The sequence below is a fragment of the Manis pentadactyla genome, chromosome 16, assembly GCF_030020395.1.
Source record: "Manis pentadactyla isolate mManPen7 chromosome 16, mManPen7.hap1, whole genome shotgun sequence".
In the NCBI taxonomy this organism is placed as follows: domain Eukaryota; kingdom Metazoa; phylum Chordata; class Mammalia; order Pholidota; family Manidae; genus Manis; species Manis pentadactyla.
In genome coordinates this window covers 40,253,398-40,271,549 of record NC_080034.1, presented here as the reverse complement: position 1 = coordinate 40,271,549, position 18,152 = coordinate 40,253,398, and the positions used below count along the sequence as shown (strand labels likewise).

The 18,152-nt window shown below is 55.9% G+C and overlaps 1 protein-coding gene across 3 annotated transcripts in view; it reads left to right on the top strand.

Annotated features, from left to right (window-relative positions):
- The window catches only part of ITPR3 (inositol 1,4,5-trisphosphate receptor type 3), a 63,786-nt gene that overhangs the window by 33,712 nt on the left and 11,922 nt on the right, over positions 1-18,152 (top strand). For all 3 annotated transcript variants that reach the window (XR_005025130.2, XM_036887066.2, XM_057494177.1), the window contains exons 15-40: positions 34-175; positions 1,326-1,487; positions 1,999-2,171; positions 2,713-2,832; positions 3,194-3,376; positions 4,305-4,556; positions 4,641-4,785; positions 5,236-5,377; positions 6,074-6,273; positions 7,179-7,308; positions 7,813-7,870; positions 8,977-9,142; positions 10,157-10,321; positions 10,401-10,475; positions 10,913-11,038; positions 11,533-11,655; positions 11,735-11,935; positions 12,693-12,944; positions 13,246-13,371; positions 13,495-13,620; positions 14,774-14,894; positions 15,418-15,608; positions 16,161-16,309; positions 16,503-16,611; positions 16,739-16,829; positions 16,947-17,116. Coding sequence is in view for 2 of the 3 variants with exons in the window: in XM_036887066.2 (XP_036742961.2) it covers positions 34-175; positions 1,326-1,487; positions 1,999-2,171; positions 2,713-2,832; positions 3,194-3,376; positions 4,305-4,556; positions 4,641-4,785; positions 5,236-5,377; positions 6,074-6,273; positions 7,179-7,308; positions 7,813-7,870; positions 8,977-9,142; positions 10,157-10,321; positions 10,401-10,475; positions 10,913-11,038; positions 11,533-11,655; positions 11,735-11,935; positions 12,693-12,944; positions 13,246-13,371; positions 13,495-13,620; positions 14,774-14,894; positions 15,418-15,608; positions 16,161-16,309; positions 16,503-16,611; positions 16,739-16,829; positions 16,947-17,116 (3,898 nt within the window). In the remaining variant the exon portion in view is untranslated. The remainder of the gene's footprint in view (positions 1-33; positions 176-1,325; positions 1,488-1,998; positions 2,172-2,712; positions 2,833-3,193; positions 3,377-4,304; positions 4,557-4,640; positions 4,786-5,235; positions 5,378-6,073; positions 6,274-7,178; positions 7,309-7,812; positions 7,871-8,976; positions 9,143-10,156; positions 10,322-10,400; positions 10,476-10,912; positions 11,039-11,532; positions 11,656-11,734; positions 11,936-12,692; positions 12,945-13,245; positions 13,372-13,494; positions 13,621-14,773; positions 14,895-15,417; positions 15,609-16,160; positions 16,310-16,502; positions 16,612-16,738; positions 16,830-16,946; positions 17,117-18,152) is intronic.

The following is an 18,152-nucleotide window of genomic DNA, read 5'->3' as shown; positions in this document are numbered from 1 at the left end:
CCTCACACTCATCCCTGGCATCCCTTCATGAAGGTTTGTCATCCAGCTGCTGGAGGACCTAGTGTTCTTCGTCAGCGACGTCCCCAACAACGGGCAGAACGTGTTGGACATCATGGTCACCAAGGCCAACCGGGAACGGCAGAAGCTGATGAGGGAGCAGAACATTCTCAGACAGGTGCCGTTGCCCATGTGTGGGGGGTGGGAGGCCACGCCGGGACCTCCTCTCCAGTTGAGCTGTAGTCTCCCTCATGCTTCTCATCACTTTTAAAAAAATGGAGTATTTATTGTGCACTTACCCCATGCAAGCACTGTCCTGAGACCCCTACATGTATGGGTTCATTTGATCTGCTCAACCTGGGGAGGTACCATTATCCTGTTACCCACGAGGAAACCGAGGCATACTGAGGTTGGAGTAGCTTGACTGAGACTATGTAGCTAGGAGGCAGCAGGGCCAGGATTTGAACTCAGGACATTGGGTCCAGAACTTGTACTTTAAAAATAATTTTTCTTGAAATTTTTATTAGGAAAATTTCAACTATTGGGAAAGTATTGAAAGAAAACTACACCCACTGCCTGAATATGCTTGTTACCATTTCGTCAGCTTGGCTTTATGTAACTACATCTGCACAACCTTCCTTCCATATGCGCCTTTCAAAGTAGGGTGCATGCTAAATTTTTCAGCATGCATCTCCTAAGAATAAGTCCTGTGTAAGCCCAGTAACATTATCACACCTAAGAAAATTAGCAATAATATATCCAGTCCATACCACATTTCTCTGCCTTTTCCAAAATGCCTTTTAAAGCTTGTTTTTTTTTTTCCCTTTAGCCAGGATCCAACTAAGATTTTCTCATTCCATTCAGTCTGTTTCTTTGTCTCTGTTCTAGAATAAATTTTCACCCCCACCCAAACCCTGCCGTTTGAAATATTTAATTGCCTTAAATATTTTTTGGATGAAGCAAGCCTGTGTCTCATCTCTTAAGCTCTGGCTGCACCGGCCTGGCTTGCCTTTTCTCTTAGCCTCAGGCCCCTGAGCTGTGGCAACCCTCTGCTCTTCCCCAGCTGCTGAGTCAGGCCCAGGATCTGAGCTGGGATTAGAATTCGCTATGGGGAGGGGTGGGCCGAGGTCAGCTTCAGGATTCCTGCCAGGAGAGGGAGTGGGTGCTGGAGCTGGGCTGGTGTTGAAGTCCAGCTTAGAATCACCTTGGGGTTAATGTCAGGGTGGCTTGAGGTTAATGTCAGGGTCAGTTTGGTGCTTAGGGTTCCTGCGATAATTAGGGATGTCGGCAGTTGTGGGGACCCCTTCTCATTCTCCCTGCTCCCCCAGATCTTTGGCATTCTGAAAGCCCCGTTCCGTGACAAGGTGGGTGAGGGCCCTCTGGTGCGGCTGGAGGAGCTGTCGGACCAGAAGAACGCTCCCTACCAGCACATGTTCCGCCTGTGCTACCGCGTGCTGCGCCACTCTCAGGAGGACTACCGCAAGAATCAGGTGAGCCGCCTCTGCACAGGCCCTCACCTGCTCGCCGGCCTGCCCATCCCTCACTCATGCTTTCATTCATGCAGCAAATGTTTACTGAGGCACAGTGTGTGTGAGGCACACTGTTTTAAGCCCTGGGGGCTGGCTTCATGGGTGCGCAGCCTGGCTCCACACTCAGAAGGCCCGGGTTTAATGCTCTGCTGTTGCCAGCTTAAAATTCCTCAATTTTGAACAAAGGTCCTGCTATTTCATTTTGTACTGGGCCCCACACATTATGTAGCTGGTCCTGCCAGACAGGCAAGTTTCCTCCCTCATGGAAGTTTCATTTTGGTAGGGAGACAGACTGTGAGCCGAATAATGTTATATAGACCCCCTCTTCTGCCTGGTGCTGACTTCCTCTCCTGAACTCCACCTTTCTAGGGTTGGGGTCCCCTGCCTGTGTCAGGTCCCTGTCTCAGAGTCTGGGGGCAGTGCTCTGGAGCAGAGCTGGGCTCCCCGTGACCCCCGGCCATCTGCCCCCCAGGAGCACATCGCCAAGCAGTTCGGGATGATGCAGTCCCAGATCGGCTATGACATCCTGGCCGAGGACACCATCACCGCCTTGCTGCATAACAACCGCAAGCTCCTGGAGAAGCACATCACCAAGACTGAGGTGGAGACCTTTGTCAGCCTCGTGCGGAAGAACCGGGAGCCCAGGTGGGCTCCCCCCCTACTGCACGCACTCCCTTCTCTGTCCCACCCCTGCCCAGGGTAGAGTCTGCCTGTGCTGGTTTTTAAAATATTGAAATACTTCTGCCTCTGTTGGTAAACTGTCACCTCTCTGAGGCCCTGGTATCTGCAGCCCCTTCTGGGAAACCCTCCCAAATTTGGCCCCACAGGAGGGTTGACACCTGGTACAGCAGCAGGCACCAAGACCCTCCTCCCATGACACAGTGGATGCATGGATTGAAGCAGTTGTTAAATATTTTGAATGTCACTGCTATTCTGCTACCACCTTTACCCTGAGCCCCTGGCCCCTATCAAGCCTCCCCCCTGCCGTAGGGTGATGTCTGTGGGTTGTCCCTCCCTGGGCAGCCGGGAGTCCTTTGCACCCATCTCCGAGCCTTGGAGAGGGGGCAGGAGCAGGAGCAGCAAACTGGTTCCAGGGACTGGTGCTGCCAGCTGGGGGAAGAGGTGGGCTTCTTCCCCTCCAGGGACCAGCCTCTGAGCTCCCCCCACCCGCACTGTCACTGCCCAGGTTCCTGGACTACCTCTCTGACCTGTGTGTGTCCAACCACATCGCTATTCCTGTCACCCAGGAGCTCATCTGCAAGTGTGTGCTGGACCCCAAGAACAGCGACATTCTCATCCAAACTGAGTGAGCCAGCTGCGCCGCCTCCTGACCCCACCCAGGGCTCCACCCTGCCCGGCTCCCAGACACTCAGAGCTGGGGCCCTGCCTGGCTTCACTAGAAGCAGCCTCCTTGCTCTATACAGCTCTGTACCCCATGCCTGCTGTGTGCCCAGCTCTGTGCTGGCACTGTGTGGGGCGGGGGAAAGGCACGGGAGAATAAGCCAAGGTCCCTGTGCTTGAGAAGCTCAGTCTGTGTGAGGAGTGAGCTGGCACTGGGCCAGGCTGAGGGAGGCGAGGTCTGTGTGGTGGGCCATGCTTAGGGACAGCTCTGGGCACGGAGTCCGGCCCTGATCCTGCTCCCTGTGATGGATGACACTGGTTTGCAGGCTTCGACCAGTGAAGGAGATGGCCCAGTCCCATGAGTACCTGAGCATCGAGTACTCAGAGGAGGAAGTGTGGCTCACTTGGACCGACAGGAATAACGAGCACCATGAGAAGAGCGTGAGGCAGCTGGCCCAGGAGGCGCGGGCCGGCAACGCCCACGACGAGAACGTTCTCAGCTACTACAGGTGCCCTCTGGCCCCAGCCTCTTCCCCTCCTTCAGTGCTTCCAGCTCCCTCTGGCCTTCTCAGCAGGCCTTCCGCCAGTCCCTCCCTTCAAGAGGGAGCTCTTGCCTCCACCTGCCCGCAAGGCAGCCTTCACCGGGGAGGCTGAGTGAAGGATGACTGGGTAGCCCGAATTGCATGGGGTGGCCTGGAGGCCAGGCTCAGCACATCACCAGCCCTGAAAGAAACCCAAACCGGTCTCCAAACATATATATATATATATATGTATATCTTAAAATAGAAATACTAGATAACACTTATCAAATGCTCACTGTATACCAGACACTGTTGGAAGTACTTCATCTGATCGTTTATTTTAAGCCTCACGACAACTCTGTTAGGTAGGGACTATCATTACCCTCAGAGTTGGGGTGGCAGGCACAGAGAGGTAGAGAAACTTGCCCAAGTTTTCCCAGCTGTAAGTGGTGAGTGTGGTTCAAACCTGGGCCATGTGACTCCCAGCCAGAGCCACAATATGTCCTGCGGAGGAAGCAGAGGGCATGCCGTCACCGAGCGCACAGCGACTCTTCCTGCAGCACCATTTCAGCAGCCCTTCCATCCCGCTCTCCTGGCACCTGCCATTCACCTTCCCCTCCTTTTACCCAGTCTTGCCCTCGCCCACCTACTCAAGGTTGGTCCCTTCCCCTCCCTCTCCTAGCCTTGCAGCCATGAACACCTCCAGGTAAGGAGGGGGAGATAGGCAAATGCCCCTCATTTCAGGCTTTTTCACCTTTGTCACTCAGACTTGTGTCCTTTCCTTATAGTGACTGGTGCCTGGTTTAACCGAAGTCCCTCTGCCACCTTCTTGAGCCCACAATAAGCCCAGTCCCATATGCTAGCAGCCCTCACTGGCCCCTGCCTCCGTGTCCTCACCATCCCCTCTGCCCTGCAGGTACCAGCTGAAGCTGTTTGCCCGCATGTGCCTGGACCGGCAGTACCTGGCCATTGACGAGATCTCCCAGCAGCTGGGTGTTGACCTCATCTTCTTGTGCATGGCGGATGAGATGCTGCCCTTTGACCTGCGTGCCTCCTTCTGCCATCTGATGCTGCATGTGCACGTGGACAGGGACCCGCAGGAACTGGTCACGCCCGTCAAGTTCGCCCGCCTCTGGACTGAGATCCCCACAGCCATCACCATCAAGGAGTGAGATGGGTAGAGGAGGGTGGGCCGGCAAAGCTGGGCTGGGGGGATCTCAGGTACCCTCATGCCTCCTGCCTCCACCCCCAGCTATGATTCCAACCTCAACACCTCCCGAGACGACAAGAAGAACAAGTTTGCCAGCACCATGGAGTTTGTAGAGGACTACCTCAACAACGTGGTGGGCGAGGCCGTGCCCTTTGCCAATGAGGAGAAGAACAAGCTCACCTTTGAGGTGCGCTGGGGCTCTGTGGGGCCCTGGCTAGACCCCCTCACTAGGCATCATTCACCCCCAGGGAGCATGGCCTCACTCCCCTCAGTGCCCCTGGCCATTGCAGGGGGACCACACAGACAGCTGGGACTCCCAAGTGGGAGGCTGATCCTCTGCCTGCCCTTTGTCCACTCATTCACTCTCTTATCCTGGACCTGAGTCACAAGCCCTTGCCAGGAGCCTCCCGACCTTCCTGCACTTAGCCCTCTTGCCCCAACAGTAGCGTCTCCTGTGGGCCTTGCTTCCTCATTAGCCGGCTTTGGTCGGCTCCTTTCACGCAGCCCCGCCCTCCCAGAAGTCCTGCCTTACCCCCCCGCCCCCCCAGCGTCCTGGGCTCAGCCCCAGCTTCCCGCCCTGGCCCGGTCCGGGGCGAGGCCCCGCCCACAATCAAACGCGGCCACGCCCCCTCCGCAGGTGGTCAGCCTGGCGCACAATCTCATCTACTTCGGCTTCTACAGCTTCAGCGAGCTGCTGCGGCTCACGCGCACGCTGCTGGGCATCATCGACTGCGTGCAGGGACCCCCGGCCTTGCTGCAGGCTTACGAGGACTCAGGCGGTGAGGCTTTGCACCGCTCCCTCAGTTTACTCTTAGTGCCTGAAGGCCTCTGTGATCAACCACCCTGTGTAGGCGGCCTCCTGGTCTCTCCTGGACCAGAGGGTCCCCTTGCCCAGCTGCTTTGGTGACCCTGCGAGTCTGGGCAAGTTGCCTGCCAATACAGCTTGGTCTTTAGGGGAGATGAGGAAGGAGTGGAGACACAGGCCCAGCCTGGGAAACTCTTAGTCAGAGGTGGGGGACAAGAACTGCCATCATGGAATGACAGTGACATGAGACATAGCCCTGGCATCCAGGAGTATGAGGAAGAAGGGTGGCAGTCAGAGGGATGACTACAGCCCGGCCTTCAAGGATACCTCCACGTGGCATAAACTCATCTAAACAAGAAGAGCACAGAGTGACACCTGGTGTTTTGTGCTCCCTACACTGTGTCCCCGCAGCCCCTATGCTCTGTAACATCTCTTGATTTCCCACAGAATTCTCACTGATCTCCCCATATAGTCATATAGTTCACCTTTGCTCTGGCTGTCCCCTCTTTTCCTAGATTTGGCTTAAAGCTCACCTACCCCAGGAAGCCTTACTGGGTTAGCCTTGCCCCTTCCTTAGTGTGGCTTTGTTCTGCAGCTGAGGGAGACAGAGTCAGACCTGGGGTCCCTGCTGTGCACTCTCTGTGACCCCATTCTGCTTCCTGCTCTGCAGGTAAGAATGTTCGGCGGTCCATCCAGGGTGTGGGCCACATGATGTCCACCATGGTGCTGAGCAGAAAGCAGTCTGTCTTTGGCACCCCCAGCCTGTCTGCCAGTGCTGGTGCCCCTGAGCCACTGGACAGAAGCAAGTTTGAAGAGAATGAAGACATCGTGGTGATGGAGACCAAGCTGAAGATCCTGGAAATCCTGCAGGTGGCTAGGCCAGGACCATGGTGGGAAGGGCTGGAGACAGGGCAGGGGAGGGGGAGCAGGTACAGGGGTTTGGGTGGAGTGAACACCCTCACATCACAGGATCTGGTACTGGGAGTCTCCACAATGATCTGCTGTGTAGTCCAGTGGTTCTCAAAGTGTGGTCCTTGGACCAGCAGCATCAGTCTCACCTGGGAACTTAGAAAAGCACATTCTCGGGCCCCACCCCAGGCCTAAGCATCAGAGATGCTGGAGGTGGGGCCCACAGTCTGTGCTGTGGCAGGCTCTCCGGAGATTTTGAGGGAGAGCTAGGGATTTGAGAGCCCATTTCCTGCTGAGGCAGACACAGTCTTCCCTATTCTGGATCTTGTCTGAGACTCCCCAGCAATACTTGGGGAAGGGGCTGGGGTCTCCCGGATCTGAGTTCTGGGGTGTGGCCAGAGGTTCTGTGCCATGTGAGGATAGAGGCAAGTCAGGGGTGTCTGCAAGCCCGGCATCTGCACCCCCCTGCCCTCAGTGGTCTCTCCTGCTACCTCACAGTGGTGGTCCCCCACCTCCTCTGGAGCCCCAGGTCTGTGCAGCAGAGCCGGATAGGAGGACAAGAGTTGGCCTTTGGACCTGGGAAGCTTTATTCTCTTTTCTGTCAGCATTCAGCCTGGGGAAGAGGGACTGAGTGGCCTGGGAGAGGGGGGGTCTCTGCCTCATTCTGAGAGAGGTGCTGTCCCTCATCACGGGGGCAGGAGCTGAGGAGAGGGCACCCAGGGCATCCCTGGGAAGAGGAGCCTTGGCTGTCCTGGTTGTGACAGCCTGGAGCGCCTGTAATCTCTGAGCGAGAGCTTTTTTGGGGTAACCCACATCCCTCCTGACCTCAGACCGGTCTTCACCCCATTCCCTCCCCACTTCTCCAGTTCATCCTCAATGTCCGCCTGGATTACCGCATCTCCTACCTTCTGTCTGTCTTCAAGAAGGAGTTTGTGGAGGTGTTTCCCATGCAGGACAGTGGGGCCGATGGCACAGCCCCTGCCTTCGACTCTACCAGTGAGTGCTGCCCTGCCTTCCCCTGCTTCAGGCTGAGGCTGTGTGGCTCGCCCAGGGGTGTGCAGCAATGGGTGGAGGCTGGGGAACACCTCGGGGCCAGCTCCCCAGCCCACAGCGGCCTTTCTTCTCCACTGGCTCATTTAACGGCCACAGTGAGGGGGAAGGGCAGGGGTAATTACCTCTGTTTCCTAAACAGGAAAACTGAGGCCCATACAGGGGTAGGGACTTGCCCAAGATCACAGCCAGTCAGAGGCTGAACCCGACCAGGACTCCCTGCCCAGAACTCGGCTGTACCCTCATGGCAGTGGGACTGCTCTGGTCCCTGCCCTGTGGTTCCACCTCCTTGCTGAGCAGTGGCAGGCACGCAGGGCTGACACCCAGCCAGTGTGGAGAAGGGGTGGTTTGGGTCTCTTCCTACTCCCTCACTCCTGTGCTCCCCATCTTCCCTGGGCATGGACCTGCCACCTGCCCCCTGCCCCATCTGCCCCTTCTTGCTCCCCACAGCTGCCACCATGAACCTGGATCGCATCGGGGAGCAGGCGGAGGCCATGTTTGGAGTGGGGTGAGGCCAGGGTTGAGGTGGGGTTAGGTGGGTGATGCTAACATAGGCTTGAGACCCCTTCTTGGGTCTCAAGGCTGAGTTTCCCAAGGCTGGAGCTGGCCCCTGCCTCCTCTGTTACTTCCCCGTGCGGCCCCTTACCATGCTCTGGGGCAGGAGTCCCCTGGCCTTGTGCTCTGAGCCTCCCTTGCCTGCCCGGCTCCAGTGATACAGGGGCCACCTGGGTCCCAGTATCATACTGGTCATTCCTGTGCCTCCACTCAGGGCGTCCATGCCTGTTTGTGCATCAGGACTTGGGCCAGGAAGCCGGAAGGGTGTCCCCGTGTTCCAGCAGGGAGGAGGTGGGGGGCCCTGCAGCCTGCTGCTCTATGGAGGGCTGGGTGGGAAGGGGCCACCCCTGAGCTGCGGGCTTTTAACCACATCTGTGCCACACTCTTGGCGCCTAGTGAAGACTTTGGACCCCTTCTCAGACTGCTATTTCTAAAACCGTAAAATAAAGTGCATAAAATTACAATGGGAACTAAAAGCCTTGAGATACAGTTATCAAAATATTCAAAAAAACAAATTGGAAATAACAGTTATGTATGTGCTTCTTTATTAGCACATTAAATAACAAGCTGTGGGGGGTGTAATTAGTGGCATTACTTTGAAATAGTGATGAATGTAAATGATATTTCACAATTTCTGTAACAACTCTGAGGTGATACGAAAACACCTGTGAATTTTTTTGAGTAATGAAGTCACAGGTACAACTGATTTTTTTCTCACTGAAAGAAATGCTACATTCTGATTAGAGATTGGTGAAAATGCAGATGGGCTTTTCCTCCGCCGTGGTTCATGGTCCCAACCTCTATCCATGAGTCCCTTGCAGCGTGTCTGCCTGTGCCCTATGAGGAGTCCCTGCCTTGGTTGCATAATCAAACGGAGCCTTGCAGGATCCTGGGGGATGTGGGGAATCACTTGGGGAGCTCAGGGCAGCAGCTGTGTATGACTGATCAACATTTTTAGCAAATAATGCACTGGGCGCCGCATCTGCTAGTGGGTGCCAGGGAGCGTGCTTTCCCCCAGGACAGCAGGCAGCCTACCAACCATTCCTCCCGGTGCTGCAGGAAGACGAGCAGCATGCTGGAGGTGGACGATGAGGGCGGCCGCATGTTCCTGCGTGTACTCATCCACCTCACCATGCATGACTACGCGCCGCTGGTTTCGGGCGCCCTGCAGCTGCTCTTCAAGCACTTCAGCCAGCGCCAGGAGGCCATGCACACCTTCAAGCAGGTGCTGCCCGCACTAAATTCTGGCCCTTGCGGTGGGGAAGGAAGGCCTGTGCACCACTTAGCCCTGGCACTGGCTAGGCAGGCTGCCCTGGCAACGCACTGAGTGGCACTGGGCACTGGGGGTGAGCAACGATGGATGAGCTCACAGCTCAGGGGGCTGCTCGAGGTGCACGTTTGCAGTTCTGCGCCTTGCTGAGCTCCTTATAGGTGAGGGCCAAGTCTTGGCCACTTTTATCTTCTCTTGGTTTGGTTCAAAGCCTGTTGTTTCTCAAGTGCTAATATGGACAGCATTTTACAGTTTGCAAACTATACCATGTGCACCTTTGTTAGCTTCAAATCATTCTTGGCACACGGTCCGCTCTAACTAGGTGACTGGTTTTTGTTATTGTGAAGTCATATGGTCTTGACAGCTCTCTGTGAAATGGGACGGGCATCTCACAAGTGCTTGCTGTGTGGCAGGCTCTGAGTGTTGGACTTGTGTTGATGGAATTCTCATAGCTGACAGCAAATGGTCGTTACTGTCGTTCAGGTTTTGTAGGGGTGGGGAACTCGAGCCCCAGGGAGCTTTCCTCCAGGTTAGTTTACCTGCTGACCCAGAGCAAGTAAAGTGGGAGTCAGGTTCAGGTCCTTCAGCAGCCAGTTCATTCAATGATGCCAGTATGCTTTGCCCTGTCCTGGTTGGGGTCTGAGTGAACAAGTGATAGGCCTTAGCAGCATTTGACATGAGTCAACAAATAACTGAAGCCAGGTGATGTGGCATCTCATGACAAAAGAGTGCAGGGAGGCCTGTGGCCATCAGGGAAGGCTTCCTGGAGGTGGTGGACTTACAACAGGACCATAAATATTGAGTAAGATTTGACTTGGTGGGGAGGAACAGTGGGGGAACAGAAAGAAATGCCAGGAGCAGAGGCCTGGCATAGGGCAGGCACCAGGCACCTATGCCAGGCACCAGGAATCTCTGAGGCAGTGGACCTGGGGTACTCACCTCACTTGGCAAGCCCGTCTCGACCTTCAGGTGCAGCTGCTGATCTCAGCTCAGGATGTGGAGAACTACAAGGTGATCAAGTCAGAGCTGGACCGACTGCGGACCATGGTGGAAAAGTCAGAGCTGTGGGTGGACAAGAAGGGCAGTGGCAAGGGCGAGGAGGTGGAGGCAGGTGCTGCCAAAGACAAGAAGGAGGTAAGTGGGGCTGCAGGTTGCTGGGACCTGCTCCCTGCAAGAGCTGGGTCTGGCTGACCCCAGGGCCTTGTGCCCCCAGCGGCCCACGGATGAGGAAGGCTTTCTGCACCTGCCTGGGGAGAAGAGCAGTGAGAACTACCAGATCGTCAAGGGCGTGAGTGGCTGGGGTCCTCAGGGGTGGGGTCTGCAGGCCTTCCTACCCCAGGGGGGGCCTGGCCTCTTCTGACTCCCTGCTCTTCCAGCCACTGGCCTTCAAAATAGACATCTTCCAGCTTTTACTGCACATTAAAAACAGTCCTGCCCAGGTCTGGATGGAATTATTTTAAAGCTGAAAGAATTTAGTGAAATTCTATTTCACAGTCATATTGTTCTATTTACTCTTATGGGTGGGATTCGGGTTTTAGTGCTTGCCTGCCCTGTTGTGATAATCTGATTCAGCAGCCATGCCTCCTGCCCCCTCTTGTCCCCCCTGTGAGCTGAGGCTTGGCTGTGCTCGGCAAGGCACTCAGACCAGCCTGAGGGGTGGGCCTCATGGAAGGGAAGCTTGGGGAGGAGGGAAGGGGCTCTGGGCTCACCCCCTGGCCCTGCCAGATCCTGGAGCGGCTGAACAAAATGTGTGGTGTCGGGGAGCAAATGAGGAAGAAACAGCAAAGGCTGCTCAAGAACATGGATGCCCACAAGGTCATGCTGGACCTACTGCAGATCCCCTATGACAAGGTGACCCCTAACTCTCCTGACTTCTGACTCCTCGGGGCTGCTTCACCCTGAACCCTGACCCAATTCAAACCACACACTAACCCTTAATGCTGACCTACCCAGCTCACCCTGTCCTTTTGACTTGGCCTGTTCCCAGAGGCACCTGACCCCTGAATCCAATTCTTAGTATTATCTCAACATTTGGTCCTTCACCCCTCACCTTGACTGACCTTGATTCTATGTCCCAATCCTCACCCAGACTCTTGACCCTGACATTGCCCCCATTCACCAGACCCTGACCCCTTAGCCTTGCCCCCCACTCCAGTCCCACCTCAACCTCTGATCCTCAGCCCCTCACACATTTCTGTATCCAGACTTGGAAGCCCAGCTTTCACCTTGAACCTGGCCCACCTTCCCAAGCCCCGCCCCACCTGCACCCCATCTGAGCTTGGCTCAGACCTGGCCCCCCCTTCTGCTGGGTGGGACCCAGCACCCTCTCCCCTTTCTCCGCCCAGGGCGATGCTAAAATGATGGAGATCCTGCGCTACACACATCAGTTCCTGCAGAAGTTTTGCGCGGGGAACCCTGGCAACCAGGCCCTACTGCATAAGCACCTGCACCTCTTCCTCACGCCGGGGGTGAGGGCACGGGGATGGGGCACCTGGGTGGGCTGGGGCCTGGACCCCCTTTTCTGATGGACACCCCGCCCACTCACAGCTCCTGGAGGCAGAGACCATGCAGCACATCTTCCTGAACAACTACCAGCTGTGCTCCGAGATGGGCGAGCCAGTGCTACAGCACTTTGTGCACCTGCTGGCCACCCACGGGCGCCACGTGCAGTATCTGGACTTTCTACACACAGTCATCAAGGCTGAGGGCAAGTACGTCAAGAAATGCCAGGACATGATCATGACTGAGGTGAGGGCGGGGCTGAGGGGCGCACAGGGAATGGGTGGTGGCCCAGAGAGGGGACTCACATGGCAGGCCCAGAGTTACAGAAGGCAGTGGGTCACAAAAGGAACACAGAGGTGCTGAGCTGCGAGGGGGACACAGAGGGAGAATTAAGATCAGAGAGGCAGGTCTAGGAGAACTCAGGCTTTGGGCCTAACAGAACTCAAGCTGGGGCCCAGTAGAATTCAAGTAACAGGCCTGCAAGGACTTGCTCATTCCTTCATTTATCATTTATTTAAAAATGATGAAGCACCTGCTGTGACCATGTGTACCTGCGGGAAGTTGGTTGAGTGTAAGCTCCAGGCAGCAATGGGGGCTTGGGGGCAGGGACAGGGGCTGCACCCCTTGTGCTCATTGCTAGGGCCTTAGCGTCTGGTGCATAATAGGTACTCAGTAACACCTGTTAACCTAAGGCATGAAGGATGAAGGTCTGAGGTTAAGACTGGGCCACACGTGGTCTCTGTCCCAAGCATCTTACAGTGTGGAGTGGGCCAGGGGGCAAAGGGGCAAACACTAAAGTGAGATGAAGGACCTTGTAAATGAGACCCCAGGCACTGGAAGTGCTGTACAATGTTAATTATTAATAATATTACTATAAATAACAAATGCTGACATGAGAGAGATGCAGTATGTGCTCTGTGAAGGCTTACGTTACACAGGAGATGGTGGGGCCCTGGGCCTGCTGCACTGAGGGGTCTGAGGTGTCCCCCACTCCTGCCCACAGCTGACTAACGCAGGTGACGATGTGGTCGTGTTCTACAATGACAAGGCCTCTCTGGCCAACCTGCTGGACATGATGAAAACTGCCCGGGATGGTGTGGAGGACCACAGCCCCCTCATGTACCACATCTCCCTGGTGGATTTGCTGGCTGCCTGCGCCGAGGGCAAGAACGTCTACACTGAGATCAAGTGCACCTCCCTGCTGCCCCTGGAAGACGTGGTGTCTGTTGTGACGCACGAGGACTGCATGACTGAGGTGAGGCCTGCGTGTTCATGAGGTCCCCTGGTGACTGAGAGTGGTGGCTGGGGGTGAGGGAAGGCCTTGGGGAAGAAGGTGTGGTAAAGCCAGGCCATGACAGCTATTCTTTCTTGCAAGAAAGAGGGAGGGAAGGCAAAGTAGGGGAAGTGGTTAGGAACTGGGAGGTGCAGGAGAGGGTGGTAAGCACATGGATAGAGGAGCAAGGGGGAGGTCAGGAGGAATCGGTGAAGCATGGAGAGAGGGGGAGTCTGGGCATGTGGCCCTGCTTGTGTCCCTGACCTTCTCCCTGGCTGCCCAGGTGAAAATGGCCTACGTGAACTTCGTGAACCACTGCTACGTGGACACAGAAGTAGAGATGAAGGAGATCTACACCAGCAACCACATCTGGACACTCTTTGAGAACTTCACCCTGGACATGGCTCGGGTCTGTCCCTGTGGCAGGCAGACTGCTGGGCAGGATTGTGGCTTGGGGAGGCAGCCTTACAGGGGTTGGCAGTGGAGGGGCCCCTGTGTTGGGCGGCCAAGGCATCTCGCTGTCCTACCCCAGGTCTGCAGTAAGCGTGAGAAGCGCCTGGCTGACCCCACCCTGGAGAAGTATGTGCTGACCGTCGTGTTGGACACCATCAGTGCCTTCTTCAGCTCTCCGTTCTCTGAAAACAGCACCTCCCTGCAGGTGGGCTTCTCCTTGCCTGGCAGCTTTTGTGTAGGGAAGGGGGAAAATCAGAAAATATGTCCCTCTTTGCTTGTGGTGCTTAAAGAGAGAGCAAAAAAGATACACAAGTGTATTGTCTATGCCATGTAACAAATTACCCCAAATACAGCAGTTTGAAAGAACAAACATTATAGTATTTCACAGTTTCTGTGGGTCAGGAAATACAGTGGGGACTGTACCATAGAACAGGAATTCCCAAACTCACTTGGTATACTGGATCTGGGAGCAGCAGGGGACACTGCAGTGTTAACAAAGCAGTGGGCAGCACAGCAGGCTGGAGGGGCTGGCGCACAGGGATCCTTGGTTATGGTATCCTTTTTGTAGAACTGAAATAAGTAGACAGCCTTCTAAAGACTTATCTGTATAAGAAGAAAAGCTCTAAGCTTGAGGTTTGACTTGAATCACCAGAAGAGTCAGAGCCGCTTAGTCAATCCACAGATTCCAGGCTTCTCGGCCCCAGAGTGCCTTGAATGAAAGACAGCCAGGTTCTCTTGGGGAAGGAGCCTGCCACAGTACTGAAATCCTAAAGAAGCACTGAAGGACACACAAACCAATAGAAGAGGCTACCTAAGGGTAGAGGGGCTGAGGACGGGTGGGACTAGTGCTTCGAGAGTGGGAAAAGGCTGGGTCCCACTCTCCACAGGGTGGGCTTATTTTGACCCATGTGTGTTTGGGTCCTGAAACCCCTTTGGGACTGTGGGACTCTGGTAATTTATATCGGCTCTGTGCCTCCCATCAATTCCAGGGTAGAGTGTAGGAGAGAGGAGGTGAGACTTCTCAAAGTATGCCTCTTCATAACTTTTTGGCTTTTGAACCATGTAAATGTATCACTTTTTTACAACATTGTTTAAAATGTTTTTGAAGGAAGAAAAGTCAGCAGTATGGCTCTAGGCCCCTGGCCTGAACCCTGGGGCAGGCTCACAGGGCTGCCATGTCCAGTTGGGCAGGCTGTGCTCTGCTGAGAGAAAAGGGGGTGCCTTTTCCCAGCCAGTATGAAGGCATACGGTGGTTGTTGGAGGCCCTGCCCTCCACCCATGCCCATTCTCTGGGTCACTAGGCTTGGGGCTGCTGAGGGCGGGCCAGGCTGCAGCACCAAGCGTGTTGCTTCTTGCAGACACACCAGACAATTGTGGTGCAGCTGCTACAGTCCACCACCCGGCTGCTCGAGTGTCCATGGCTGCAACAGCAGCTCAGGGGCTCCGTGGAGGCCTGCATCCGGACTCTCGCCATGGTGGGTGAGTGTGCCAGGGGCACTGGCTGGTTCCAACCCCCTCCCCTCCCTTTGGCACAGGGACGTGGGCCCTCACGATAAACACATTATCCCTAAGCTTGCCTGTCATCTGCTTCCTGGTGGTTCTCAGTAAGTCCTTCTTGGTATCCATCTGGCATCTTGGCAATTAAGAGAGGCTGTTTTCTCTGCGTTAGCTCCCTGGAGGAGGGTCTGGGTGACTTCCCCAACCAAAGTTTCTTGTGCTCGCAAATGGTCTCAGGCAGGAGGGAGGCCTATAGATTGACTGTTAAGGAGCACTGGGGAGGGGAGGCTTCAGGGTGGAATCAAAGAGGCAGAAACTCCTTTCTTTTTACCAGAAAGAGGAAGAGGGTACCTCAGTCCAAGTGGGGGGCCAGGGTGCGGGTACCTGGACCCTCAGTCCAGTGCACTCTGCCTCCCAGTACAGCAGCCCTGAGCCTGGTTCCTCTGCTGCCTGAGCCCCCAACTCCCTGCTGGCTCCCCAGCACCCCTTCTTCTCTCTCCCTCAGCTAAGGGCCGGGCCATCTCACTGCCCATGGACCTGGATGCCCACATCAGCTCACTGCTCAGCAGTGGTGCCAGCTGTGCAGCTGCTGCCCAGCGGAACGCTTCCAGCTACAAGGCAGCCACGAGGGCCTTCCCCCGTGTTATCCCCACCGCCAACCAGTGGGACTACAAGAACATCATCGAGAAGCTGCAGGTGGGCATGGGGCTGCCTGGCGTCTGCCCCAGGAGGGCATGTTCCCGGGGAGCGACCCTTCCTGTGCTGCTTCTTGGGGGCTACTCAGGCAGGCTGTGGGCAGGAGACTGAGGCACATCATTTCTGGGGAAGCTGGGAGAACTCAGAGGTCTGCTAGTGGGGTTTGTGCCCATGAGAGGGCTTGGGACCCCCTGCCAGCACCTTCCTGTTCAGACAACACAGTTCTGTCCCCAGTCTTGTTGGCCTGTGGGGGTGTGGCCACTTGCCATCCCCACATGGCAGGAGACTGAGGCCAAGGAAGGGCAAGGGGTTTGCCTGAGGTCACACAGAGCTGGAGGAGAGAGGGAGGAAAACCGGGACTCATGCCTTAGCCGGGGCTCTGAATAGACATCGTACTTTGTTCAAGAAGGTTCTGTGGACCTGAGTCCCTTCAGATAGGCCCTGGGCTCATCCGTGGGGCTGTTTGGTGTTGGGTGGGGTGGCAGCACTGGTCATCTCGTGGGTCTAGATGGCCTGCACCTCCACCGGCAATAATGCCCCTGCCCACCCCAGGACATCATCACGGCCCTGGAGGAGCGGCTGAAGCCCCTGGTGCAGGCTGAGCTGTCCGTGCTTGTGGATGTATTGCACTGGCCCGAGTTGCTCTTTCTGGAGGGCAGTGAGGCCTACCAGCGCTGTGAGAGTGGGGGCTTCCTGTCCAAGTGAGTGGGACACTGGGCGGGGCTGGGGATGGCAAGTGCACAGCAGCCCGGGACCAGGAAGGGCCGCCGGGGGGGACTTGGTGGTCCACCCGGTCAGAGGGCTGGGTGTGCTCCTGCCTGGGCTGAAGGGGGAAATGGCTGGAGGGCGGCAGCAGGGGCCGCCCTAAGTGTGCCCTCCTTCCCCACCGGCCAGGCTGATCCAGCACACCAAGGACCTCATGGAGTCGGAAGAGAAGTTGTGTGTCAAGGTGCTGCGGACCCTGCAGCAAATGCTGCTCAAGAAGACCAAGTACGGGGACCGGGTGAGTGCCCAGGTGGGCTGGACACCAGGTGGGCCCAGCCAGGAGTGCTGGGGGCTCAGCCAGGACTGTCGAGCCAATGGCTAAATGGTGACATGTGCCACTGTGGGGTCTCACTCCCTTCCCCCAGGGCAATCAGCTGCGCAAGATGCTGCTACAAAACTACCTCCAGAACCGGAAGTCCAGCTCGAGGGGGGACCTTCCGGACCCCATGGGCACTGGTCAGTACCACCTCCCTACTGCTGTGCCTCTGGGTGGCCTATTTGCCTAGGCCCTGGGCCTTCCCTTCCATTCCCCTGACCCACCAGCTCCCCTTCAAGCAAGTTTTCCTACTCCAGGCCTGGACCAAGACTGGTCAGCAATCGCAGCCACCCAGTGCCGGCTGGACAAGGAGGGGGCCACCAAGCTGGTGTGCGATCTCATCACCAGCACCAAGAATGAGAAGATCTTCCAGGAGAGCATTGGCCTGGCCATCCGCCTCTTGGATGGTGGCAACACTGAGATCCAGGTGTGCAATGAGCCCGGTGCTCACATCCTTTGGGTGGTGCCTCGCACTTAGGATAGGGACAGTGTTGCTGAGGCCACTGGGGCTTGGCTGGAGGACTGCAGGATGGTGGCCATGCAAGTCTGGCTACCCATGGGCAGCTCTGCCTTCCATGTCTACCCCCATGTCCTGTGGCTCCTTTCTATCCATGTACACACCCCCTGTTCAACCAGGCCTGAGCCTGTCTCCCCATCATCCTATGCCCCATTATGTGCACCATTCTTGTCTCCTGGCCTCTGTTCAGGCTGCCTTCCCTCCTCTTCTACAGCCTCCTTAATCTGTGATGCCCAGCTAAAGGCCTATCTCCTCTAGAAGCCCTCTCTGGTTGCTTTATCCTCATTCATTCATTCTTTTGATAAGTCTGCATTGAGTGCCTGTCAGTGTTCTAGACACTAAGGATGCAGCAGTGAACAAAAGGGAAAAAATCCATGTTCTCTTGGTACGTATATCCTAGAGGGGATAACGGTCAATAACTGTAACCCCTAAATAATATGGAGAGCATGTTGGGCAGTGAAAATTCAGGTGAGGGGCTTAGAAAGTGCTCGGACTGATTGGACACAGCCCCTGAGGGGGAAACGTTTGAGAGCCCAGAGGTGAGCTTGTGGACAAGTTGGGCCAGGCACAGGGGCAGAGCAGGCAGCTGGTGCAAAGGGGAAGTGGCTGATGTGACTGGAGGGGTGGCGTGAATAGTAGGACCTGGGGTCAGAGAGGTGGCAGGTCATCATGTGGCCTCTTAGGCAGTGTGAGACGTGGCTTTTCCTGTGGATGAGATGGGGTCACTGCAGGGTTTCAGCAGAGGAGGGAGGTGAGCTATACTTTGAAGGGATGTCTCTGGCTGCTGTGTGATAAACAGATGTAGGGCCAAAGGCAGATGCCCAAGGTGGCTTGGAGGCCAGCAGAGGCCTCCAGCATTACCTCCAGGCCTGCCCCCTCCACCCCAAAATCCTGATTGCCCCCAACCCAGCCTTAGTCACAGGGCACAAGGGTGTCCACATCACCC